We start from the raw sequence: 22079 nt of genomic DNA, 5'->3' as shown, positions 1-22079 counted from the left end.
ATTATATTGCAAGGTATACCTCAGAGTTTGAATTCTAAGTTGAAGCTGGGGTGTTTGCAGAACATAGCCATGTGTCATGAGTTTAACTCAGATTGTATCAGTTTGAGGCCCATAAGTTTGAATTTTATTTCTGCTATTGTTTTGGTTTTGGGTGGCCTTTAACAGATAGTGTTATTGGTTCAGGGAGTGTAATGGGTTTCTCTGATGTAATATAATACACTTGGTTCATCTTTAGATGGGCACGCTAATCCCTGCATCCTTAAAAGCATGCCACAACAATATTGTCAGGTTCTCTGAAAAATCAGCACTTGGGAAGGCCGCGTTATGAAACCAGTGATTTCCTATACAGCAGTTACTTTTTTACATCCGTTATATTGATGGTGCATGAGCCATTCTTTATAAATACGTTAGTGATTTCTTTCCTTTGTGTTCAACACATGTTATGTTCTACCCTGAACAGGCATATACACAGCCATTTTCCATACTTTTTAATACAAATGGGCTCCATTTGAAACATGTTCAATATATAGGAGGGTAACCCATTCATTATTTAACTGAGGAGCTCTGGACACAAACAAATATTAACTAACACGAAGAATAATCCTCAATGTGTGTTTGCATCGGCGTAGATGCACATAATGTTGTACTCTTTGCTTCGAAAAACATTTTCAAATAGATTAAATTGCACAGGACAGAACATGCATTAGTAATCAATACAAAAAAGTGCATGGTACAAAAATACAAATCTTAAAAGTATGAAAGTAATTAGAAAATACAATACAATCAAGTATCAACATCAGAGCATCATAATCCTAATTAAATCAAATGTTTTCACATGTGTGGAACACATCCATTGCATATGTGAACCATGATCTCCCAAACATGCCCTGGACAAGACAAGCTATGTGATGGTTGTTGCCCTATAGTTGACGTGAAACGTATGATCATTGACTTTTTGAAAATTCTAATTTGAATGCCCTTTGACTAGTTGGACACATCTGTGTGAAATCTTCAGAAGCTGTCTTTTTGGCCAGGGCGCCAAAAACTGGAAATTTAGTCTAACAGTTAAACATTATAAAGCGACAAAGAGAGTTTTTTCTAACATGTATTTTTACTTTTTCCATGAATTTTCCATTAGGGAAAATGTGAAGCCTATGAACGGGCATAATGGCCTAAACTGCAGAGCAAATTTGTTTCAGGTGTGGCTCAATGTGGTGAATTTGTGCTTTGTTGGTTTGGTTTAATTCTGTGAAGTAGATTTTATTTTTTTCCAATGGTGCATTGAAACAACGGAGGCTTTTAAGAAATGAAAAACACGCCTTTTTTTCATCAAGGAAATCTTGTGGTATTCCCCATAGCTGTTTCATTAGATTTGGTTGCAGGACATTTGATTGCATCTTTTTACAAAATTTTGGGGGGGGGGGTGTGTAGAAGGGCTAGAGCAGAGAAAGGGGAGATTGAGGGTTTGTGAGTGGTAGGGTAGAGGATTGAATTATTGGGAGCTTGCCCATCGTATAAATGTCACACACAAAATGAGGTGAAATATCCCATGCTGGGCAATTTCATAAATGAATTCTCAGAAATGCTCTCGTGAGAATGGGAAATCACAGCAAGCTTTGAGTAATATTATGATGACGGGTGCCTTCATGGTGGTTGTGGGGAGGGTGAAACGGCATCATTTGTGAAGTTGGAGAGTTTGTTGTGTAGTAGAGAATTATTAGACAAGAGGGCAAATTCTACAAAATTAACAGGATATTACCCTTAGTAGATTATGTTCACACAATAGATGGACAATATACATCTGTGTTGTTCGCAGCCAAGTAAGAACCAAGGGAGGTCCAGTCGGCACAACCCAAACAACTGTGGTAAGGACTACAATTTCAGCTAATATCTAGCTTGAGATCGAGAAAGATGTAAAGACAAGGCTGTGGCAGAAGACAGAAGGATAGAACAAGAAATATACTATCCCTGCCTAAAGTGCACTCTCAACTAGGTTGCGGTGTTACAAATCCTGTCTAAAAGTGAGAGAATAAGAGTCAAATTACCAACTTCTATGGTGTGTAATATATCCAGCCTTGTAGGTCCTTGTAGGTCCTATACCACTTTCTTCCAGATCTAGTACAGATTGGAAGAAACTGTAATTTAAAAGAAAAGGCGCACCAGGGGTATTGAAGAGGATATATATCCCTCCAAAAACTCATGTGGCAGCTAATGGGGTAAACAGTCCTTTAATAGCCCACAGATTTGTCACACTGACCCTGGATTGCTAGGGTTAAAAAGACACAAAAACAATTGAAGAAGGAGAAAATCCTTATTCTTTAAAAACAAAGACAATACAGTCACAACTTCCATTCCAAGGCTTGTTTTAATTAGAGGGGAGTCGGACAATGTAAAAAGGTTTGCTCAAACAATCACAAATAGGCTAACTGTTGCCTTTTTTAGATGTAGCAAACACCGTCGGTGGCAACAGTTAGACCAGAGAGGGGCTTTTTTCTATCGCACCCCAAAGACCAGGGAAAGTTTTGTTTGAGAAAGGATGCTTCTCATGAGAAGAATGTTGGCAGGTCGCAGCCAACATTTGTTTTTTTCCTTATAGTAGTTAAGGATTTAAGTGCAAGGGTCAGATTAGGTTTTGGACACAGGACAGTGGAAATCTTTATTTTGGACAGCCTGACAACAACTGGTCCATTAGTTAATTTTGTTGAGGCGGGGAAACCCTTCATAGACTTGGGGATAGTGAGGCCTTTCCCCCTAACCTCTTATTATTTAAATAAACATAATTGTGTACCACTCAAGACTGTGTCCATCTCCTTACTTCTGGTGCCTTACAGTACATATAATCCACAAAATGCTAGAAGAACCGCATAATTTCAGTTTCAAAAGCATTCTCATTAGTCGAATACAATGTACAAAATCAATAATAAGGAATCCATAGAAGTGCACAAAATAATTACAAGGGATTGCATTCTCCCACCTATGCCTCATCTTGATAGTTATCCAGCATTAGCTGCTTGGAAAATGTTTCCACAGGTTGTGTACTGCGGCTTGAGGTCATAGACCACTCCCTTGTATACGGCGGCCCCACTCCTTGACAGTGGACTTTAGGTTGATCGCTGAATTAAGTGTGCACTAAGCCACCTTAACTCGGTCTCTTTTTTTCCACATGCTCCGTACCCTATTCGTAACACACTCGTTATTTGATTCAAACTAATTTGATCCTCCGTCAATATGTCAGTGCCTAAACCGTTTGGCTTTAAACGCTGCAAGGACTGCAACTCTAAAATGTCTCTCGAAGACCCACACACTATCTGGAGCAATGTTGTTCTTGTCAGGTGATGAACTCGAAGGTGGTGTTGATATGCTCGGCAAAATTAGCGTTTGGCAGATCGCGTCAAAATCCCCAGCAAAGTTGCTTCCACGGTCTTTAGAACACAATACCGAAGGGTCTACTCACGAGTAAAATATAGAAAAGGTTGTCGCCGCAAGAATTCCAAGAAACATTGGCATAGCATTTCTCCCCACCACCCCAGTCAACTTTGCACAAAAACGCTGATGCAGATGCTAATCCGATTCGTCAAACGACAGAGGTAAGTCGTACCCAGCTAAGGGTGCGTCTAGGGAGTAGTGGGAGGATTTCAGGAATCAAATGTTGAAAGTCTGTGAAAAGGTCTCGGCTGGTATGGCTTCGGCCATGACGCTGCAGCTGGATTTGGCTCTGTCCGCACCCGCATCCCAAAGTAGAAACCTTCTTCTCCACCGATACTGTCAGCAGCCCCCTTGGGCCAAGAAGCCCCTTGACCAGCAGAAGTCCTGCAAGATCAAAGCTTTGTACCAGACACTAGATCCGTGTTATCTCGATGCAGTCCATTTTTGATGAGGAGGTTGACCCAATATCATTTGGGTTTGAGCTGATGGGGGTGCGAGGGGCTTGGATCCAATATCAGATTTTATGTTGGACCAGGCTGGGTTACTGCAACTGGTGGAGGGTCTCCATGATGGCAGTGGTTTGGATACATCTTCGGATGTCACAGCTGTTAAACCCATATGCGCACCTGAACTCCCAATACAGCAAGGTGGTCGAGAAATTCGTTGTGTACTTAGTGCTCGGCGCGCTGATGAAACCGGTGTCGCAGAATGAACTCACTAAAGTCCTCGGCCATGGACCGCAGATTGAGCGGGCTTTGCCGTTTAATGCTGCCATACCGGATCCGGTCATGGCCTTGTGGCACCACCCGTGCTCGACATGGACAGTCAACATGGAACTCGCAAAAAATGTTGGAAAGGGTGACCTTCCGTTCTTGATAGCTCACCCAAATGGTTGGGGTACGGACAGTGACTTTTGCATCCAATCCGACATTTGGGCAAAGAAAGTTTTCACCTTAGGGAGCATGGCTCTTAAAGCGTGAATGTCTCTTGTGCCTTTGCTAAACTCTCTCGTATCCTCTGGACCACCATTTCAGAAGCATCAGGCCACCTCCCAGAGTGAGAGTTCAAGTATGGTTTCTTGGAGATAAATGGTTAAGAAATAGCCTATCAAGTGATCTAAGCAGGTTTGGACGTGGCAGACTGTATGGGTAATGCCATGGGCACCTTGACAGTCCTGTGCAGTTCTGCTTATCTGAGGGGCTGGTCAGTTTCCCAGAATGTTCAGTAGAAGTTGAAGAACCTTGAATTCTACCGTGCGCATCTTTTTGGCCCCAAATCCGATGAGTCACTAGAAAAGTTCAAGGACGCTAAGATGACAGCTAAGTCACTAGGATTGGCAATGGAGCAGCAGCCGCCACATCAGAATTCTGCATTTCGATCTAGAAGACGGGTTTACAGGTGATACTCAACCTTTCCCAGGAGGGCCCAAGCTCCCCAGCCCAAACGGGGCAACATAGGGTCCCATGGCCAGGTAGAGCGGGGTCGAGACAGTCGACTACTGCTTGTAGAGTTGTTTTCAACTGCAACTCAGAAACTTCTTTGAGTTCTTCTCCATACTTCCCTGGTTGGATGGAGAGTCTCCAGGTTCTTGGGCGAACAGGGGGGAAATTATTTCAGATTCCTGGGACCCTCAGTTAATCAAGTGGGGTTACTGCCTCCCGTTTCTGAAGAGACCGCCAGACAGACCTCCACCTCTCTCCCGACAGGAGAAATGTAAGCTCCAGGAAGAGCTAAAGGCGCTTCGTTTGAAGGGAGCAGTAGAGGAAGTGCCAGCCGAGGAAATAGGCTCAGGTCGGTACTCGCGATACTTTGTGAATTTCAACAAATTCCAGAGGACGGACAAATTCAGGATGATGACGTTGAGGGAAATTCTCCAGGTTCTGCATTTCCAAGACTAGCTGGTGTAGCTGGACCTTCAGTACGCCTATTTTCCCATGCCTATCCACAGAAAGCAGAGGCAGGTTTGTCATCGAGGGCGCTCATTACCAATACACAGTGCTCCCTTTCGGCTTGACCTACGCCACCAGGGTTTTTACCAAGCACATGGCTGTAGTAGTGGCCCACCTCAGGAGGGCTGGCGTCTTTGTGCTTCCATACTTGGACGATTGGCTGAAGCGAGCAGTCACCGGAACAAGTTGCGAGGCACCTCGAGGAAACCTGTTCACTACTGCATGACTTGGATTTCTCCCTGAACTTACAGAAATCACAGACCTCACCAGCGCAAAGGCTCAAGTTCATTGGAGTATTCTTGGACACCCGGGATTGGAACGCTTTTCCGCCCCTGGAGAGAGTCACCAATGTGGCACGCAGGGTCAGTCTCTTCCAGAACTCCAGCAGTCTCCTGGCATCAGCTTTCCTGCGCCTAATGGGCCTCATGGCATACTGCATTTTCGTGGTGCTGTAGGCGAGACTCTGGAGGATATCCCTTCAGTGGCTTCTCAGGAGACAGTGGTCAGTGGTATTTCGGCGAGATGCTGAATGTCCTCCAGGCGCTGAGGTCTGTTGCGAACAACCTGACCTGGTGGAGCGACAGGACGGACATGTTGGCAGTAAAACCTTTCTGTGCACCATGGCTGGATGAGTAGGTTGTCACGGATGCCTCGCTGAAGGGCTGGGGAGTTCATTTCAGCTCTCTCCAGATCAACAGTCATTGGTCTCAGAAGGAGAAAAGTTACCTCATCAATCTGCTGGAGCTGCGAGCAGTCAAACTGGCCCTAACTGCTTTCGCGCCTTTTCTGCAGGGTAAAGATGTCCTAGTGGTAACGGACAATACATTGTCCATACACTACCTCAATAAGCAGGGAGACGTGAGTTGACTATCCCTGTGCAGGGAGGCCATACAGCTGTGGTTGTGGAAGCTAGAGAACAACATCTCAGCCTTTGCAGCTCATATGGCAGTGATGGAGAATGGGTTGGCAGACTGAGCAGGTAGAGCTCGGTCTCCCACGAGTGTGAGCTATACCGGGATGTCATTAGAGATCCATTAGAGATGTTCACCTAGTGGGGCACCCCGATGGTGTACCTTTTTGCGACAAAGCACAACATAAAATGCAAGCAGTTCTGTTCGAGGAAATTTCCCCCCATGGGGTGCAATGGAGGATGCATTTTTGGTGGTGGGTCTCCCACCTCCTTTATGTATTCCCACCGCTACATGTCATCCCTTGGTTTCTTAGGAGGTTGCTGAGAATCGGGGCTCACATGATCCTGATCGCCCCAGACAGGGCGAGGAGGACATGATACCAAATCTCCTGGAACTGGGCGTATTTTATTTAATTACTGCATATTAATATGGCAACTAATCACAGTGTGTTTCCAGGCGCCACAAGACATAAAGGTGGGGTGCAGAGGAGGACAAGGGGACGAAAAAACAATAACAGTCCTACTAGTCCTTGTGACATTTGGATTGTGCAAATGCAGCAGAAGTGCAAAGAAGGGCAGGGGAGATAGTGGAGCAAGTGCAAAGGGTGCCTAGGGGGCAAGTGCTATGGGGAGCCCACCTATCCGACTTCCTCTGAGGCCAGACTTCTTGTCCCAGTTGGAAGGAAATTTACTTAACCTGGACCCTCTCAACCTGCATGCTTTGCTCTTTAGAGGCTGAGGTACGGGGACTAGAACTTCGAAGAGGAGGTGCTAGAGCGGTTGTTGGCTGCACATAGACTGTCCACTCGGTCTCTTTAAGCATGCAGATGGAGAAAGTTTGTGACTTAGTGTAAGGCGAAGGGAGTGGATCCCATGTCGTGTCCCACCTCCTTGGTGATGGAGTTTTTGTTGGCCTTACCCCTTCACCATGCCCATTGGCAGGCCCGATTTCGCTGTCTGGCGGTTCTTTGCCTATTTAAAAGGACACCAGAACAAGGTTCCTTCTTTACCATCCCAGTGGTGGCCCAGTTTTTGAAAGACATGGCTAATTCTTTCCCTCCTTCACCTTTTGTGATCCTTGATTGGGATTTGAACCTGGTTCTCACCTTCCTGATGGCGGCTCCATTTGAGCCTTTGCATTCAGCTCTCATTAGACTAGTCACATTGAAGACTGCTTTTTTTGGTTACAATCACGTCCCGGAACAGTCAGTTACTGCAGCCGATATCTTGTAAAGCCCCTTTCATTCAATTTTATTAAAAAGAAAGTATCCCTGAAATTGCGCCCACATTATTTTACCAAAGGTCAGAATTCCATCTGGGCCAGAACATCTATCTTTCAGCATTTTACCCTGCAGCCCATCCTTCGAAGGACGAGGAGAGCCTTCACCTATTTGGATCCCAAGAGGACGCTGAGTTTTTACCTGGCTAGAACGGGCTCGTTGGGGCGAGCAGTCACAAAGCAAACTATCTCTCACTGGATAGTTAATGCATTTCTGAATGTTACCAGAACTCGGATAAGGCGGTTCCAGTAGGGCTTTACACCCATTCTACCAAAGGGTCGCGGCCTTCCTCGGCTCTTCAGAGGGGAGTGCCTGCGAGAGAGATTTTTTGCACAGCAATGTGGTCTTCTCTGCACATGTTTGCCAAGCATTACAGCTTGAACTTGGCCTGATGCACACTTTGCTAGGGCTTTCCTCCAGAACTTCTTGGTGTGACTACCAACCCTCCACTAGCATGTATACTACCTTGGTAGTCCATCACAATGAGGAACCTGTGGGATAATGCAATCCATTGAAAGAGAAATTACTTATGTTTACTAGCAATGGTCTTTCTATGGATTCTTCTCCCACAGATTCCTCATCGCCCTCCCAGCCTACCCTGATTGGATGTCCTTGAGCTCAGTCACATTCTGTTACATTTCTGTGTGCCGACAATATGAGGAGCAAAGGGCTATGTTAGGGTGCAGCAATTGTTGCCAGGTTGCCCGACTCACTATGGCTTTGTTTCAAAGATTCTAATATGTAAGTGTAAGGTAAGCAAGCATTCGTTGTATGCTGTTATTGCATGTTTCTATGCCTTTCCCCGTTAATTCATGTTCCCCCTCGCTGGCTGAGCCCAGGCGAGAGGGCTGGGTTGGGAGTGGCGAACTGAGTTAAGGGGCAAGTGCATTCCTTTAATACTGCGATTGATGTCATGTCCATTGTCGAGGAGTGACCTTGTTGTATGCGAGCGAGTCCATGACGATATAGAGCAATACTGCAACCCCCTGTTGAAAAATGTTATGAGCTGCTGACGCTGGATTACTATCTATCAAATGAGGACTCTGTGGGAGAAGCATCGATAGAAAGAACATTACTTGTAAGTAATTTATCCGACGCCCTTGTCAAGGGGCATTTCAGGTTAAACCTAGCTGGGATACTTTGGTTATGCATTCTCAATTGACGTAATGTGACATAGCCCTGGACATACCCAAGGACATCACTTTCTCATTTAAAATGCATCAGCCAGTATGAAGCACTTGCATAAGCCATCCAATGATTTGATGTCCCTGATGACACTCGTCAGTCACTATTAAGGAGTAATAAAATATGTGCCATTAGGATGCCTGAGTTGGGGGCGGGTCTGCAATAAACCTTTCCTTCACCACCTTGATTGTTAAAGTTTCAAGAGGGGAGAGCTGTAAGCTCCATTTTATTTCATATGTTCCTACCTTTGACTCTTACCGTACGCATTCATTTTAACAATCACTGAGTGAGCACAGTTCGTGGGAAGCATGCTCTGAATAGGTAACTTCAAGCCTCATTGATGCAACTTTTTAAATGTACTTTTTCATATTCTGCATTACTGCGTTGTGGATTGGTTAGAAAACATAACATTGTTTTATTCTGATTTCTTTCTGTTCCTTAATAAAATGTACAGCCATCAATTTAATTCACAAGCTAGCCACAAAGAGAATTTACAAGGGGAGTTTTCAAAAGTGACACTGTTTCTGTTTTGCTCATTAGGATATCCAAGCGGAGATCGACGCTCACAACGACATCTTCAAGAGCATTGATGGCAACAGGCAGAAGATGGTGAAGGCTCTGGGGACCACTGAGGAGGCTACACTGCTCCAGCATCGCCTGGATGACATGAACCTGCGCTGGAACGACTTGAAGGCAAAGTCTGCCAGCATCAGGTCAGTGTCAGAACTGCACAAGGACTAGACTTCTGGGGCTACCGTTATTCCTCCTGCCTGATATTTGAGTTAGTGAAGAAAACCTGTCCTTCAGACCCTATGAACATTTGGAGCCTATGGCGCTTTGCCATAGGTTATATGAAGATTGCGCGCATCTTTGACGAGAAAAGTCTTTTGGACCGATTATGTTGATGGCAGTACAAGGTTATACACTGTGGCCGTAGAGATGTTTTGGGCTTCAAGATCATCAGCCATAGCCAGCACAGTCAGTAGTGAAGGATCATGGGAGATGTAGTCAAACATATCTGCAGGTCTACATAATGAGTAACATGGGTTGGAGCAATGAGAGTACAATTGGTCATGCTCAGCAAAATGTTGTTGCACATTTAAGTATACAGTGGAGCACATGGAGAGAAGTCACTAAGAGGAACATGAAAGATTGTATTTGATGACTGGCATCTAAAAATAGGGTCAAAACAATTATTGGCCCTTTTTCCTGCCTATGCACATCCCTGGCACTGACAAATGGGAACTGCTGTCATGGACCCGTTCGGATGGCGGTGGTTACCACGGTTACGGCTTCGCCGCCATTGTTCGGTGCCATCACGCCTCTCACGTTGCTGCTGTAACGTTCTAGTGGTTTTCCTGCTCGCCTCAGCCGGAAGTATTTCTTCACAGCTTTCTTTGCGGTCTGTGCGTTGCAACCGTTTTAGCTCTACTCCTACGGTCACAAGCTAGTTTTTCTCCACTTTCGCTTCACACGGAAGCCTGCCTTTCTCTATTGATTTTCCGTACCTGTTCTCTCTGCCCTTCTTTTCCCTTCAGTTCGGCACGCTCGCCTTGCGAGTTTTCCGCTCTTTCCTCCTCTTGCCTCGTACCTGCTCAGCTTGTTTACCCTTTTTCTGTTCCTTTTCTGCCATCGCCTTGGCTAGACCCAGCTTGGTATTCTTTTCCGCTCTGTTGTGGAACTTTCGTGTCAGACACTGCTCCGCACATTGTTATGCTCTCTTCCTCTCACTGCTACCAGCCTCCGGCTCCACTTCAACGTGGTTCTACATTCGGCGTAGCCTTGGACTTCGGATTCTTCTGTACCTGTTGGCCAGCAACGAGGGATATTCACAGGGGTTTTTTCCGCCTTTGGCTTTTTCCCCCCATACATTTCCTGCTTCCGGGACTGTAGTCGTGGAGTGGTCCAGTTTGGGATCCACCATGGCTACTTCTTGTGACAGGATTCAGACATCAAAATCGAAGGACTATCTGGCTCACCGACAAGAAATCAAGGAGACTGACTCCGAAAAATCAGGTGAGGAGAGTGGTGAATCGAGGGAGGACATTGACAACTGCATTGTTTAGCCTTTGAGTGGCAATAGTACCATTTAACATTTAGGTGATTCCTGCAATTGTTTGGAAAAGTGTGTCTCTACATGAAATGTTTGATGTAGGTCAGAGGGGAATTAACACCATAATTGTGTGAATTTACAGGCTTTTCAGTGTAAAGTGTTTATTTGAAACATATTCTGAGCATTAGTATTTGTATCCAGTACTATTCTTCAGTCTGACGGTTTTTTCACTTTAGCAAATTTAGCTTCCCATTGGTGGCTAATGTCGAACACTCCATTTCTAAAGGATACATTTTTAAAATATTGTGTCCTGCCACAGATTCCTCATTTTGGATAGATTTCTGCAGCTTCAGCTGATCACAGAAAACGTTTCCCCAGCATGGGGCACTGAGCGACCTCAGCATTGGATACCTTGAAACGGAAACCATACTGTAAGACATCTTTTGCAGGCAAGAATAGATGACACAGATTGCATGGGGTTTGGAGATCGACGAGTCTGCGGCAGCCTTAAGGCAACATTCCATGAACATATCTGCTTATTTTGCAGCCGATGGACAGTCTTAACATTTAGATATGGCTCTTGATGGTTTAGACTTGCTTGTTTTTAAAGCTGACGAAAGTCCCTCCAAATGTACACCTTAGGACAGATGGCAAAGTCACTAGGCTTGGGGTGGTTGGTGGTGGCACGATCTTCTACCTACACTTACTCCTCAGGGAGAGGAAGATGCAAGTCCTAATACTTTCCTTGTAAGGGCAGACTCCACACTCAGCAGTCACATACTTAGCAGTTCCAAAGAACGTTTCAGTCTGCCAGGAGAAGGTGCCAGTCTAACCCTAGGAACTCACTGTCATTATCTTTGGGTACACCTTTGGCCTCTTCAAAAACACTCTGGTTCCTAAGAAGGATGGAGAGGTCTGACCCATTTTAGATCAGAGACGCCTTAACAAGCTCCTGTGAAAGTTCTAGTTCATGATAGTCACCCGCCTCTAAACTAGGACTTGGATGATTGGCTAGTGTCTTTTAGATCTGGAGGGCGTGTACTTTCACATTGCTATTCACGCCAAACATTGTAAATACCTTTTTGTTTTGTGGTGAAAAGTACTTGCTAGTCTTGGGGTAGTTGATAAGGGTCCCACGGCTAAAGAGAAGTTTGAATTGCACTTCCCATATTGGTGGCTGGGGTGACAGTGATGTTGACATAATGTGGCAATTTAGCTTGAATCCAGTGTACCTAATGGGCATGAGATGTGCATTATACTGTCATTTAGGCACGTCCAGTTCGTGATCATCCAGAACTCCACAATGTCACAAACTGTCCAGAGATTGCTGGTATCCTGCTCATACTTGCCACCCAGCTCCAGTACCAGCTGAGTTTCGTCAGCGTAACTCAGGAAATAAAATGCTAGTTCCATCAAGGAGGGAGCAGAGTGGTCTGAGGTATAGGTTAAACAACACGGGGGAAAGACTTGTCCCCTGTGGCACACCACAGTTGATGGGCGCGAAAGGTGAAAAGGCATCAACCCAATGAATCTTGGACCTTCGATTGGTTAAAAATTATTGAAACCATTTTACCACCCCTCTTGTGCAATTACCAACATGTTCCAAAGACCACAGAAGCTGTTCTTGGTCAAGTTGACCGAAGGCCGCGGATAAATTGAGTAAGACCAACATACCTGCTTTACCCTTGTCCATGATGCGCAGCATGTGAGTATGTAAGTCGATAAGTGCTGTCTTGGTACTATGAGCAGGCCTGACACCTGATAGTTGTTTATGTAGGATGTTCTTACCTTCAGCAAAACCTTGCAGCTGTATCGTGGCACACTTATCCAGGATTTTCAATGGAAAATTGCAATTGCAATTGGTGATTGGCCTTAAATTGCTTGGGTCCTTTGGGTTTAGTCCGGGTTTCTTAATTAGAGGGGCTGCTGTGACTGTCTTAATGGATTCTGGAACATAGTTGTCTCTGAATGAGGAGTTTACCATACACGTAAGAAATTAAGTGAAACGGTCCTGGTGTTTCAGGATTATTTTAGGGGGCAGAATGTTCTCCGCACATGAGGTTGGTAGACAGCAAAGTCTTCATGTCTATGGTCATCATGGGTGAGAACATGAAGCCGTCGGCTTTGTGTGTCTTATGCTGGACACCCGTGTGAGTTCGTGTAGGAGGGACTTGAGCTTGAATGACTCTAATAGTTTCCCTGGCCTTGAGAAATTTTGCCTCGAAAACCTCTTGCTGCTTTATGCAGTAGGCATGGGTCGGTTGGGCCGGGCAGACGATGCCCTTGGATTTTCTAGAGATCTCAGGATCTCAAAGAGCTTGCTGACAGAGTTGGATGCCTTATGAATTTGATCATTGACAGTGTTTTTTTTTGGTTTCCATTATATTCAATTTATACCGTGTTCCTACCTCCCATTTGCTCTTATTTTCCGGTGTCGGCTGTTTTAACCACTGAAGTTCTAATTTCCTTTTTTCTCTCTTTTGGATTTTAAGAGAGGTGGAGAACCATCCTTGGTGCTTGGGATTGGCCCTGACCGATTTCTACCAAACAGGAGCTATTGGGTCCACCATTTCTTGAAAGGTGGCAGTGAAGTTAGTAATCAAGATGTCACAAGAATCGCTTTCAGTTGTCTGTGCTACAAGGGAGTTTACGCAGGTGGCTCTATCCGGTGGGAGGATTATACTAAAGTTAATACTTGGGACACTTTGGTGGCAATTCTGGGCTTTTGGTACTGGGCCCTGAGGTACGATCAGAAAATCAACACGATAATGGTCCTGCCAGAAGCATGGGATGGTTTTAGTTTCAAGATTACGAGACACCACCCAGTCTAGTAGGTTGTTATTCAGCGTGGTTGGCTCATTATTGCAAACCTTGTATTAAAGATCTTTTAGTGCTTTTTACAGGTCTATGGCCTCTTTATCATATACAGAGGAGGAGGTTGCATGTCTTTTTCCACCTCAATGGCATGTTCAGAGTCCATGATCCTACTGTTTCTGATGGGCCTTAGCACTGTGTTTCTGTCAAGAGTCCAGCATTGGGTCTGGCACGGAGTCACATGCTCATGAATATTCCCTGTCGTCAGGCTGGGAATCATTGGTAAAAAAAGAAAACAGTTTCACTTTGATTTTGACGAGAAATGCAGTTTTCATGCAAAACACTTTACTCTGGGTCATACTGCCCTCATCCAATGACAGTCCTCTCCCCAACCTCCATCCCTGGTGTACATCTTCAGATTTGTACTGCATGCTTTAATGTTGGGAGTCCTCTTCTTGCTCTCTGAGCTGTTTTTTCCTCTTTCACATTTTTTGGACACATTCATCTTTCAACCAAAAGTCGATTACCGGCAGCGGGGACCTGCTGTCAGCGAAGATAATCCTACATCGCAAATCTTCCGTTTCGAGAAGGCCCGAGCTTGGCCCTACTATGTGCCTTTCTACTATGCCGAAGGAAAAGAGGTGCCTCTTCAAACTCTGCATGAAGTGTGAATTGAGGAATGTGTAGGCCGAGGCTCGATGACATAAATGTTTGTATTGCCAGCATCTGAACCATTATGAGGAGGAATGCAAGGTCTGCTGTGGGTTTTGGAATAAAACCAAGAAGGATTGCTACACCATGCTGGCAACGTGGCTGAATTCGGCCAAGGCCTCTGACTCAGCTTCCGGGCACAGTCATGCCTCACCCTTGACCGGGGAAACCCGCAAGATAACTCCTCCAGAAAAGAGGTTGAGGTCCTTTGAGGCTGTCCCACCCTCCCACTGGGATCTGCCCATTCTTGGAGCCACCTCCCGCCCCCCACAACGCTTCCAGCCTGGAGCCCAACCCGGCGCAAGCGTAAGGCGAAGGACCCAGCGAGCCCGAGGCATCAAGCAACACCACCACCTCCACACTGCAATTTGATGCCAACTGGGGAGCCGGCACCGCGCAAAGATCCAGCTACGCCGGCGACGGACACCGACGAGGCTGATTACTTTGTTCCGGCTGACAGGGAACCGTTGGACGCTGACAAGCCCCACAGGGCCTCTTATATGGATGAAGTCGACCCTTTCAAGTTATGACCTCTTTCATCTGGTGCCTTAGGAGACTAAGAAGGAGGGATTCCTCTACCAACAAAGCAAGTCCAGACGAAGACCATCTTATCCATTCCCTTGCTAGAGGATATCTGGTTAGAGGGCTTGACTCTGATGGAAACTCCGAACACCATGCCACCCAAGCAGGATAGACTTGAGAAGAAGTACAAGGTCCTGGACTCGGCCCCCAAGTGCTTGAGGTCCCATCCTTCTCCCAACTCTGTGGTCTCTGCCGCAGCCCAAAAACGCTTTGCGAACCCGTCTGCGTCCATTCTGCCCCCTATCCAGGAAGGGAAGAAGCTGGACGTGATGGGCAAGAGGATCAGGTATACCGCGGCCTCCACCATTAAGGCTGCTAATGCTCTGGCCATTCTGTCCCGCTATTACTGAGAGCTATGGTATAAATTATGCCCTTTTCTGGACTTCCTGCCAGAAGAAAGTTGAGGCCCTGGCTCTGTTCCAGGAGAGCGAGGGGGCCTCTGACCACGCTATTACAGTGACGTTGGACATCGGGGACACAGGTTCTGCCAAATGGGCAACGGAGTGTCTCAAAAGCCGTACAGAGGCTGCTCACAGGCATACAGTGGCGGAGGACAGCATTGATACCGCCCGAAGTCAAGTGCGCCAAAGCAGGCCTGAACAACCTGTGGACTTGAGCCCCCACTTGTGCACCCCTGTGGCAGGCCGGCTGGCAAGGTTCGTCAGTGTGCGGAAGACCATCACCATGGACAAATGGGTGCTGGAAGTTCTCAAGAAGGGGAACATCTTGGAGTTCCAACGCAGGTGTCCTCGTATGCCTCCTGTGGCTCGGCAAGAACAGCACATGGTGCAGCGGCTACAGGAGGTCCACGCCATGTTAAACGAGCATTGGCAATGCCAATAGTTTTGGCGGTTGCTACTGTTCTTTGCATTTTGCTCTTAAAGGCACCAGGGTGCAAGGAGGAGAGTGTAGTTTTAAAGGAGGATGCAAGAAGGTGTGCAATGGAATGAGAAGGGGACTAGAGCAACAGAGGAAGCAGTTGATAAAGGGTGCCGATGATGAGCAAAAGAAAATATGAGCGGGAAAGGGTGAGAGTATGAGAAAAAGTGAGAATCAGAGGAAGGATGAGAGAAAAATTAAGGGCTGAGAGCAAAGGGGAGAGTTGGAGAAGAGGGAATAAGGAGAAGAGGGAGAGCGGGGGAGACGGACAGACAGAGAGACACAGAGACGCGCTACACCAGGGCTAACATAGTCCTGCTAATATGAGTCCAGGTCACACAGACGGATCTGTGGGGGCCTACCTTGCTTAGTGAGGGAATCAGTCTGAGGTGCATAGACTATAATGGAGACAAAGAAACACTGCAGAAAGTTGATGCCCGCAGATTATTGCGAGGCGCAGAGACGGGAGCTGAAACACTTAACCTGTTAAGACAAAGAAGCTGATGATTTGTAGCTTTCCAGTGGTCATTTAAAGGCAACGAGGTGATAACATGTCTGCATTCTCCAAGGGAAGTCACAGCCAGGAGGGCAATTATCAAAAAGGGCACCTGCTTAATGCCTTACTCTGCCCAGGCAGGTAATATTGTGAGTAGAACAAAATTGAGTAAGGTCATGAGAGTCTTGCTGCTGAAAGCCGGATGAACACACTCCTAAATAAAAACCACCTTTCAGTGGTGGCAGTAAACTGATATCAATAGTTGTGACAAATATTTGACAAGACAATTCTGTAGGCTGCAGTGGGGTTTTAATTAAATTGCAGCGGGTGTTTTCAATACACATAATCTGGAACAAAAGATACATCAGCCGGTATACATTTTCCAGGTTAAGTAACCAGTTTGTAGGGTACAAATGCTGAATATTTGTGGTATCAATCTGTTGCTTCTACGTCCACTGATGTGTCCGTGGGAAGGAGACCAGCGGACTTAGTGAGGTGATGGCAAATTTAGCGACGGACAATGCGTCAGAACAATGTAGGGTTGAACAACAACACACAAAATACAAAAGGTCAGCACGACAGTGTTTCTGCCAGGAGGATTGCTAAGTGAGCTCTAGTGGCGTGGCCTTCATCAGGACAGGATGATTCCATGGGTGGAGGTATCTTTTGAGGTCTGTTGGAGTAAACAGACAGGAATGTTTTAGGAGTGAGTCAAATCGGCAGGATCTAACAGTAAGAAAGTGACAGACTTCACAAGAGGAAAGAGCCGGTGCTTACCGGATCTTTGGAGCGCAGTGGCTCGAGAGGAGGCAGTGTCGAAGTACACTGTAAGGATTTCGAGGTCCTTGGTGTGCCCGTTCCTGTGAGAAATAGGAAGGACAAGTGGCATTAGTTTCCTGTGTCTGCTGATTTAGAATAATGCAGCTGCGTAGGTAAGGACTTACCTATGGGTGGCCTGAAGCAGGATGTTGCGTCAGGTGGGCGTTTAAGTAACGCTGTGTCAATCCTCCAAGGTGGAAGACTGAGGGTAAAATAAACATCAGGCTCAGAAACTTTGCGCCAGGGTCTCGTGGATGTCTAGGAGCCCGTGTGAGGCAGTGTGGTAGAACGGGCATGAAAGGGTGGGAGTAGTGTGGGTTGTGTTGTTACATGCTTGCCATCTAGTGATTAAAAATGCTTTAAAATGCTGGTGAGTGCAACTATAGAATGCTGGTAAGTGCAACTATCAATTGGGTGTGCTGCTGTGCAGAGTTGCGTACTGGTGCCATTCGGCCTGGTGCAGGAGCCCGTGGGGTTAGCATCAATTCAAAAGAATTACAAGCATAGGTGATGTGGCAATATGAGTGGCAGTTTCCAAGCGTGCATGTACAAACACGAGATGGATGCTGGGCATGGCCGCGTGTGTGGCATTGTGATTAGTATCGCTGAGACTAATCTGTGCGCCAAATTTTCTAACCTCGAGGTCGGACTGTGGAAAGCTGTAGCAGGTAAGTCTGTAGGCATTCATGAAACCCATAAGTGGCGCACTGTGTCAGCACTGAGTTTGCAGACTGGATAAAATATAGGTGGCCATTTTGGGGTGTTCCCAGATGGGGGTGCCCATGCAGGTGCCTGCGTGATGCAAGGATCTAGATAGAATCTAGGAGGGAGGTAATGTCACAGCAGGGACACCGAGTTGTGCCGAGTGGGCATCTAATGACTGTACCGTGGGCACTAATGTATAATGAAGAGTAGCACACCGGTGCAGGCAATTGACCTGGACGACTATAGTATGACACTGAGGTAGTTGATGACACAGTGGAGTATAAGAACTCGTGGTGATTGGAAGATTCACAAAACCAAGAGTGTGCTGAACATGCGTACTAAATATGCATCACCCTGGAACAATGTAGTATAGACATTACAATAGATGTCATTGCCATTGTTTCTAGTTAGTACAGATTCACATACCCACGTGCATGTGGCTGGCAACAGTGTATTAAACATGTGTATAAATACGCATCACCCCGGAGCAACATAGTACAAACATTACAATAAATGACATTGCCGGTGTCATTAGTTAATGCAGCGGCTCACAGTGTCGGAAACAGAGACAGAACAGCTGAAAGATGATGTGATGCATCTCAAAGCCATGCAGTAGGTAGTGGAATAGTGCAGTGGATTGCGGCCGGCTGCATGTCCAGAAAGGCTTTAAGGTGGACGGGTTACAGGAAATGCTTCCACTCGACAGTGATATTGAAACCTTTCTTGACAGTGTTCAATTTGTGCACCCATTTTTGTTCAGGGCGGGTCAGGGTTTTGTCAATGTCACCGCCTCCTTTGCTGGAAGACACCTTTTGTATCACTACCCACTTCAAGTCCATGTTGGTGTGATTCTTACGGACATAGTGGTCAACGAGGGGTTTGTCCCGTACTTTGTTTTTTATACACGAGCGGTGCTCGCAAATTCTGGTCTTGACTGGTCTCATGGTTTTTCCCACGTAGAGGAGTCCACAGGGATAGGTTATGATGTAAATAACCTGTTTAGTGTTGCAGTTTGTGTGATCTTGCAGGGTCCACTTGATCTCGTTGTGGAGGAATACTTTCGTAGTTTCGGTGAATTGGCATACAGTGCATTTGCCGCATCGGTAGTGGCCTTGTGTCAGTAGTAAATTCCACAAGGTGTTGGTCTGTCTGGCTGGTTCAATGAAGGTGTGTACCAGAGTTTCTTTGATGTTGCGGAGGGCTCCAGCAAACGCAAACGGGGAGAGTGCTGCAAAGAGTTTTAAGCTCCAGAATGAAAAGAATATATTGCCATAACTTTTAACTGGCAAATGGGGGGGGGGGCAACTGCCCGGTCCCACGTGGGGCCCCTTTCATGTGAAAGTGTTGAAAGGCACCGACGCCGGGCCGGCACATGGATAACTATGGCAGCCGCATTAACATACTCTACTTTTAATTAAATTAACTTTTGATTGCATAGATATTTGTAGCAGGAACATTGACCTTCTAGGCTACCGTGCACATTTTCTTTGCATGCTCTGAAGAACAGACTAGCTAGGTGGAGGGAACTCTTTGAGAAGTCGCCTCCAGAGGACTTGAAGGACTTTGTCAGACATAAGTCAAGGCCCAAGGGAGGGCCGCTCTTTTCCAGTACAGACTGCAAGGGCAACACTTTTCCAAGGAAACACCCAGACAGGAGGAACCTCTCAGGTTTGCCGCAGCACGGGTACCGAGGCTAGTTCAGCTACCGGCTGCCAGGCCGAGGGGTCTGTAGATCCTAACGGAGACAGTGAAGAGGGACCGCAGGGTTCTTTTATTGCGTGTACATCTGCGGGGCTATGCCCTTGTACCGGCAATATGTCTGAGGGGGTGCCTGCACGGAGCACTACAGGCAACTCAGCCGAGGGGGACACGCCTACCAGGCCTCGGCTTGAGGTGCAGGGTAGGTCTCATGCTCTATCGCCAAGAGTCCTGGAGGAGGCTAGGCCCAGTGAGCCAAGCACCACGACTTTGGCACGTGGGATGCAGCTCGACAAGATGGCCGCCGCACCAGACAAGATGACTGCTCGTCTGATACCGGCCCGAGGAACGGAGCAGGTGGGAGAACGAGTTACAAGGTGGGACTGGTGTCAACCACAAACGCGGCCTACAGCTTATCCACCAGCAGCGAAGGGCTGGTTTACCCCGCAAATAGCTAGATAGTATATGCAACCGCCTCTGCAGCCGTCCGCTATCCCGTCAATATCACCAGCCACCCCATCGGCCTGCAAGGACAGGTTCCTTGAAAAGTTCCTCATGCTCATGAGATCTCCTCAGATAGGATCCATTCTCAGTGATGTAATCGGGTACATGGTCCCTGCGGCCCCTCTGCCTCTGCCTGCGCGCCTATAGTCATTCCTCTTATGGCTCCAGTGTAGGCCCTGGTGCAGCCCCTGCTGCCCACACCAGCTCCTTCGATTCCGGCTCCCCTGCCTCCCACAGTTCAGGTGGTTCCGTACCAGCCTCCGCTGCAGCCTCCGGCTCCGGTCTCCACACCTCAGCCATTGGCGCCCAGCACCCCTCCACCTGCTCCGAACCAGCTGTACGCCCGAGTGGACACAGATGAGGAAGAAGACCCAGACACAACATCGCCAGCCAGGGCCTTCCTCGAACGACTCGTAGGTCTGGCAGAGTACATGGGCCTTCTTCAACCCGAAGTCGAGCAACCAGAGATGAGGGTACTTGCAGAGGTCCTCACTCTAAGCCCCACGGCTAGAACGGGGATCCCGACGAGGCCTTGTCTTGCAAACAGCCGTACTTGTCCTTCCACGCTACGAGGATGGTACTGCGTACCCACCTCACCTTTATGCCGAATGTGCCGTCAGACTTCCACCTCAACAAGCCTTTGGTGTTCCCCATCTTCTTCCCAAATCCATCAGCGCCAGCGGAGAGGGCTTTGCATTTGCTGGACGCTGCTAGTGCCTTGAGGTTTTACATGGCAAACTAAAAGGTTTTCGGGTGTCTCTCAGTTCATCAGTTTTGTGCCTGTGAATCACAGGAAGGCCTTGTCAAAGGATTCCATCTCCAGGTGGCTCTCAGGCTGCATCATGCACCATCATCGGCTGGCCAACAGGCCTCTTCCGGGCCGGCCGAGAGCCCACTCAGTCGTTGATGCGATGGCTCTGGCTGAGTTCCTCTCTGATGTGCCCCTGCCCGACATCTACAGAGCTGCTACGTGGAGGTCAAGGCACACCTTCACGAGATTCTACCGTGTTGACAGCAGTCCCATGTCAGCCAGGCGGTGCTATGCAACGTGTACACTTGAGGTGAGTCTGTTCCAGGCCTGAATGTTTTATTGCGGCCGTTGAGCCTTGCCACCTCCCGTGGTTGTGTATTTGTACTGCTGCGTAATCGTTATTCATGAGCATGTGAATCCATGCCAGAACCCATGCTGGAGAAGGTTTAAGTTACATAGCTCTACCTATTGTTCTCAAGCATAGGTCTGGCATGGATTCACATGCAAACCCTCCCTCCTTCCCTTCTGTGGCTCTTCTTGGTTCATACTGCCACTTTACTTGCTTACCAAATTTGAGGATGGCCACCAGTGGTGGTAGGGAGAGGACTGTCATTGGATGGCAGCAGTATGGCCCAGCGGCAGTGATCGGTTTAGAGGAGAATTACAGTTATAAAGCTAAAGTGAAACAGATTTTTCTTTTCCGAGGATTCCCAGCTTAATAACTGGGAATATTCATGAGCATGTGAATCCATGGCAGACCCAAGCTTCAGTACAGGAGTTACAGGCAAGTAACTTAACAATTTTCCTAGATAATTCTCATGCCATCAAATCAGGCCAACATCTACGTTTCAGTTTCAGGTGTCTAAAAGTTATCTCACAGTGTAGGCTACAAGGAAAAGTCCTTTCAACCAGTCCCTATAATTTCGTTCTGCTGCATCTTCACGCCCTGTTGAATCAGTTCTGGAAATGATATGATATGGCAAGTGTTTCAAGTCGCGAGGCAACGGAGGGGAAACGGAGGGAGGACAGGGACAACGATCCTACTAGGCCAGGTGAAATTGAGATCGTGCAAGTGCAGGGGAGTGGGGAAGGAGAAATGTGCGGGGGTGACGGGAGGGGGCAGTGCATTACATAGGATAAATACAATAAATAAAAGTGCGGCCAGCTGGTGGCAAGTGCAAGGGTAATTGCAGACATCAGGGGTCAAGTGCTAGTAGGGCTGGAGGTAGGGCTGCGAGGCAGAAGGAAGGAGCATAGCAGAGGTGGAAAGGAGACAGGAACGCTGCACACGGGCCTGGAGGAGGGGCTCAGATGGAA

The 22079-nt window shown here is 47.1% G+C and overlaps 1 protein-coding gene across 8 annotated transcripts in view; it reads left to right on the top strand.

The window, feature by feature from the left end:
* Positions 1-22079, top strand: part of UTRN (utrophin) — a 2010688-nt gene that overhangs the window by 1364929 nt on the left and 623680 nt on the right. For all 8 annotated transcript variants that reach the window (XM_069606729.1, XM_069606726.1, XM_069606725.1 and 5 more), the window contains one exon: positions 9291-9463. In XM_069606729.1, coding sequence (XP_069462830.1) covers positions 9291-9463 — 173 coding nt within the window. The remainder of the gene's footprint in view (positions 1-9290; positions 9464-22079) is intronic.

This window comes from Ambystoma mexicanum, chromosome 4p (assembly GCF_040938575.1).
Source record: "Ambystoma mexicanum isolate Mex_15411 chromosome 4p, UKY_AmexF1_1, whole genome shotgun sequence".
NCBI classification, from domain to species: domain Eukaryota; kingdom Metazoa; phylum Chordata; class Amphibia; order Caudata; family Ambystomatidae; genus Ambystoma; species Ambystoma mexicanum.
The sequence above is the reverse complement of the archived record's forward strand: the minus strand, read 5'-3'. Positions and strand labels throughout refer to the sequence as shown.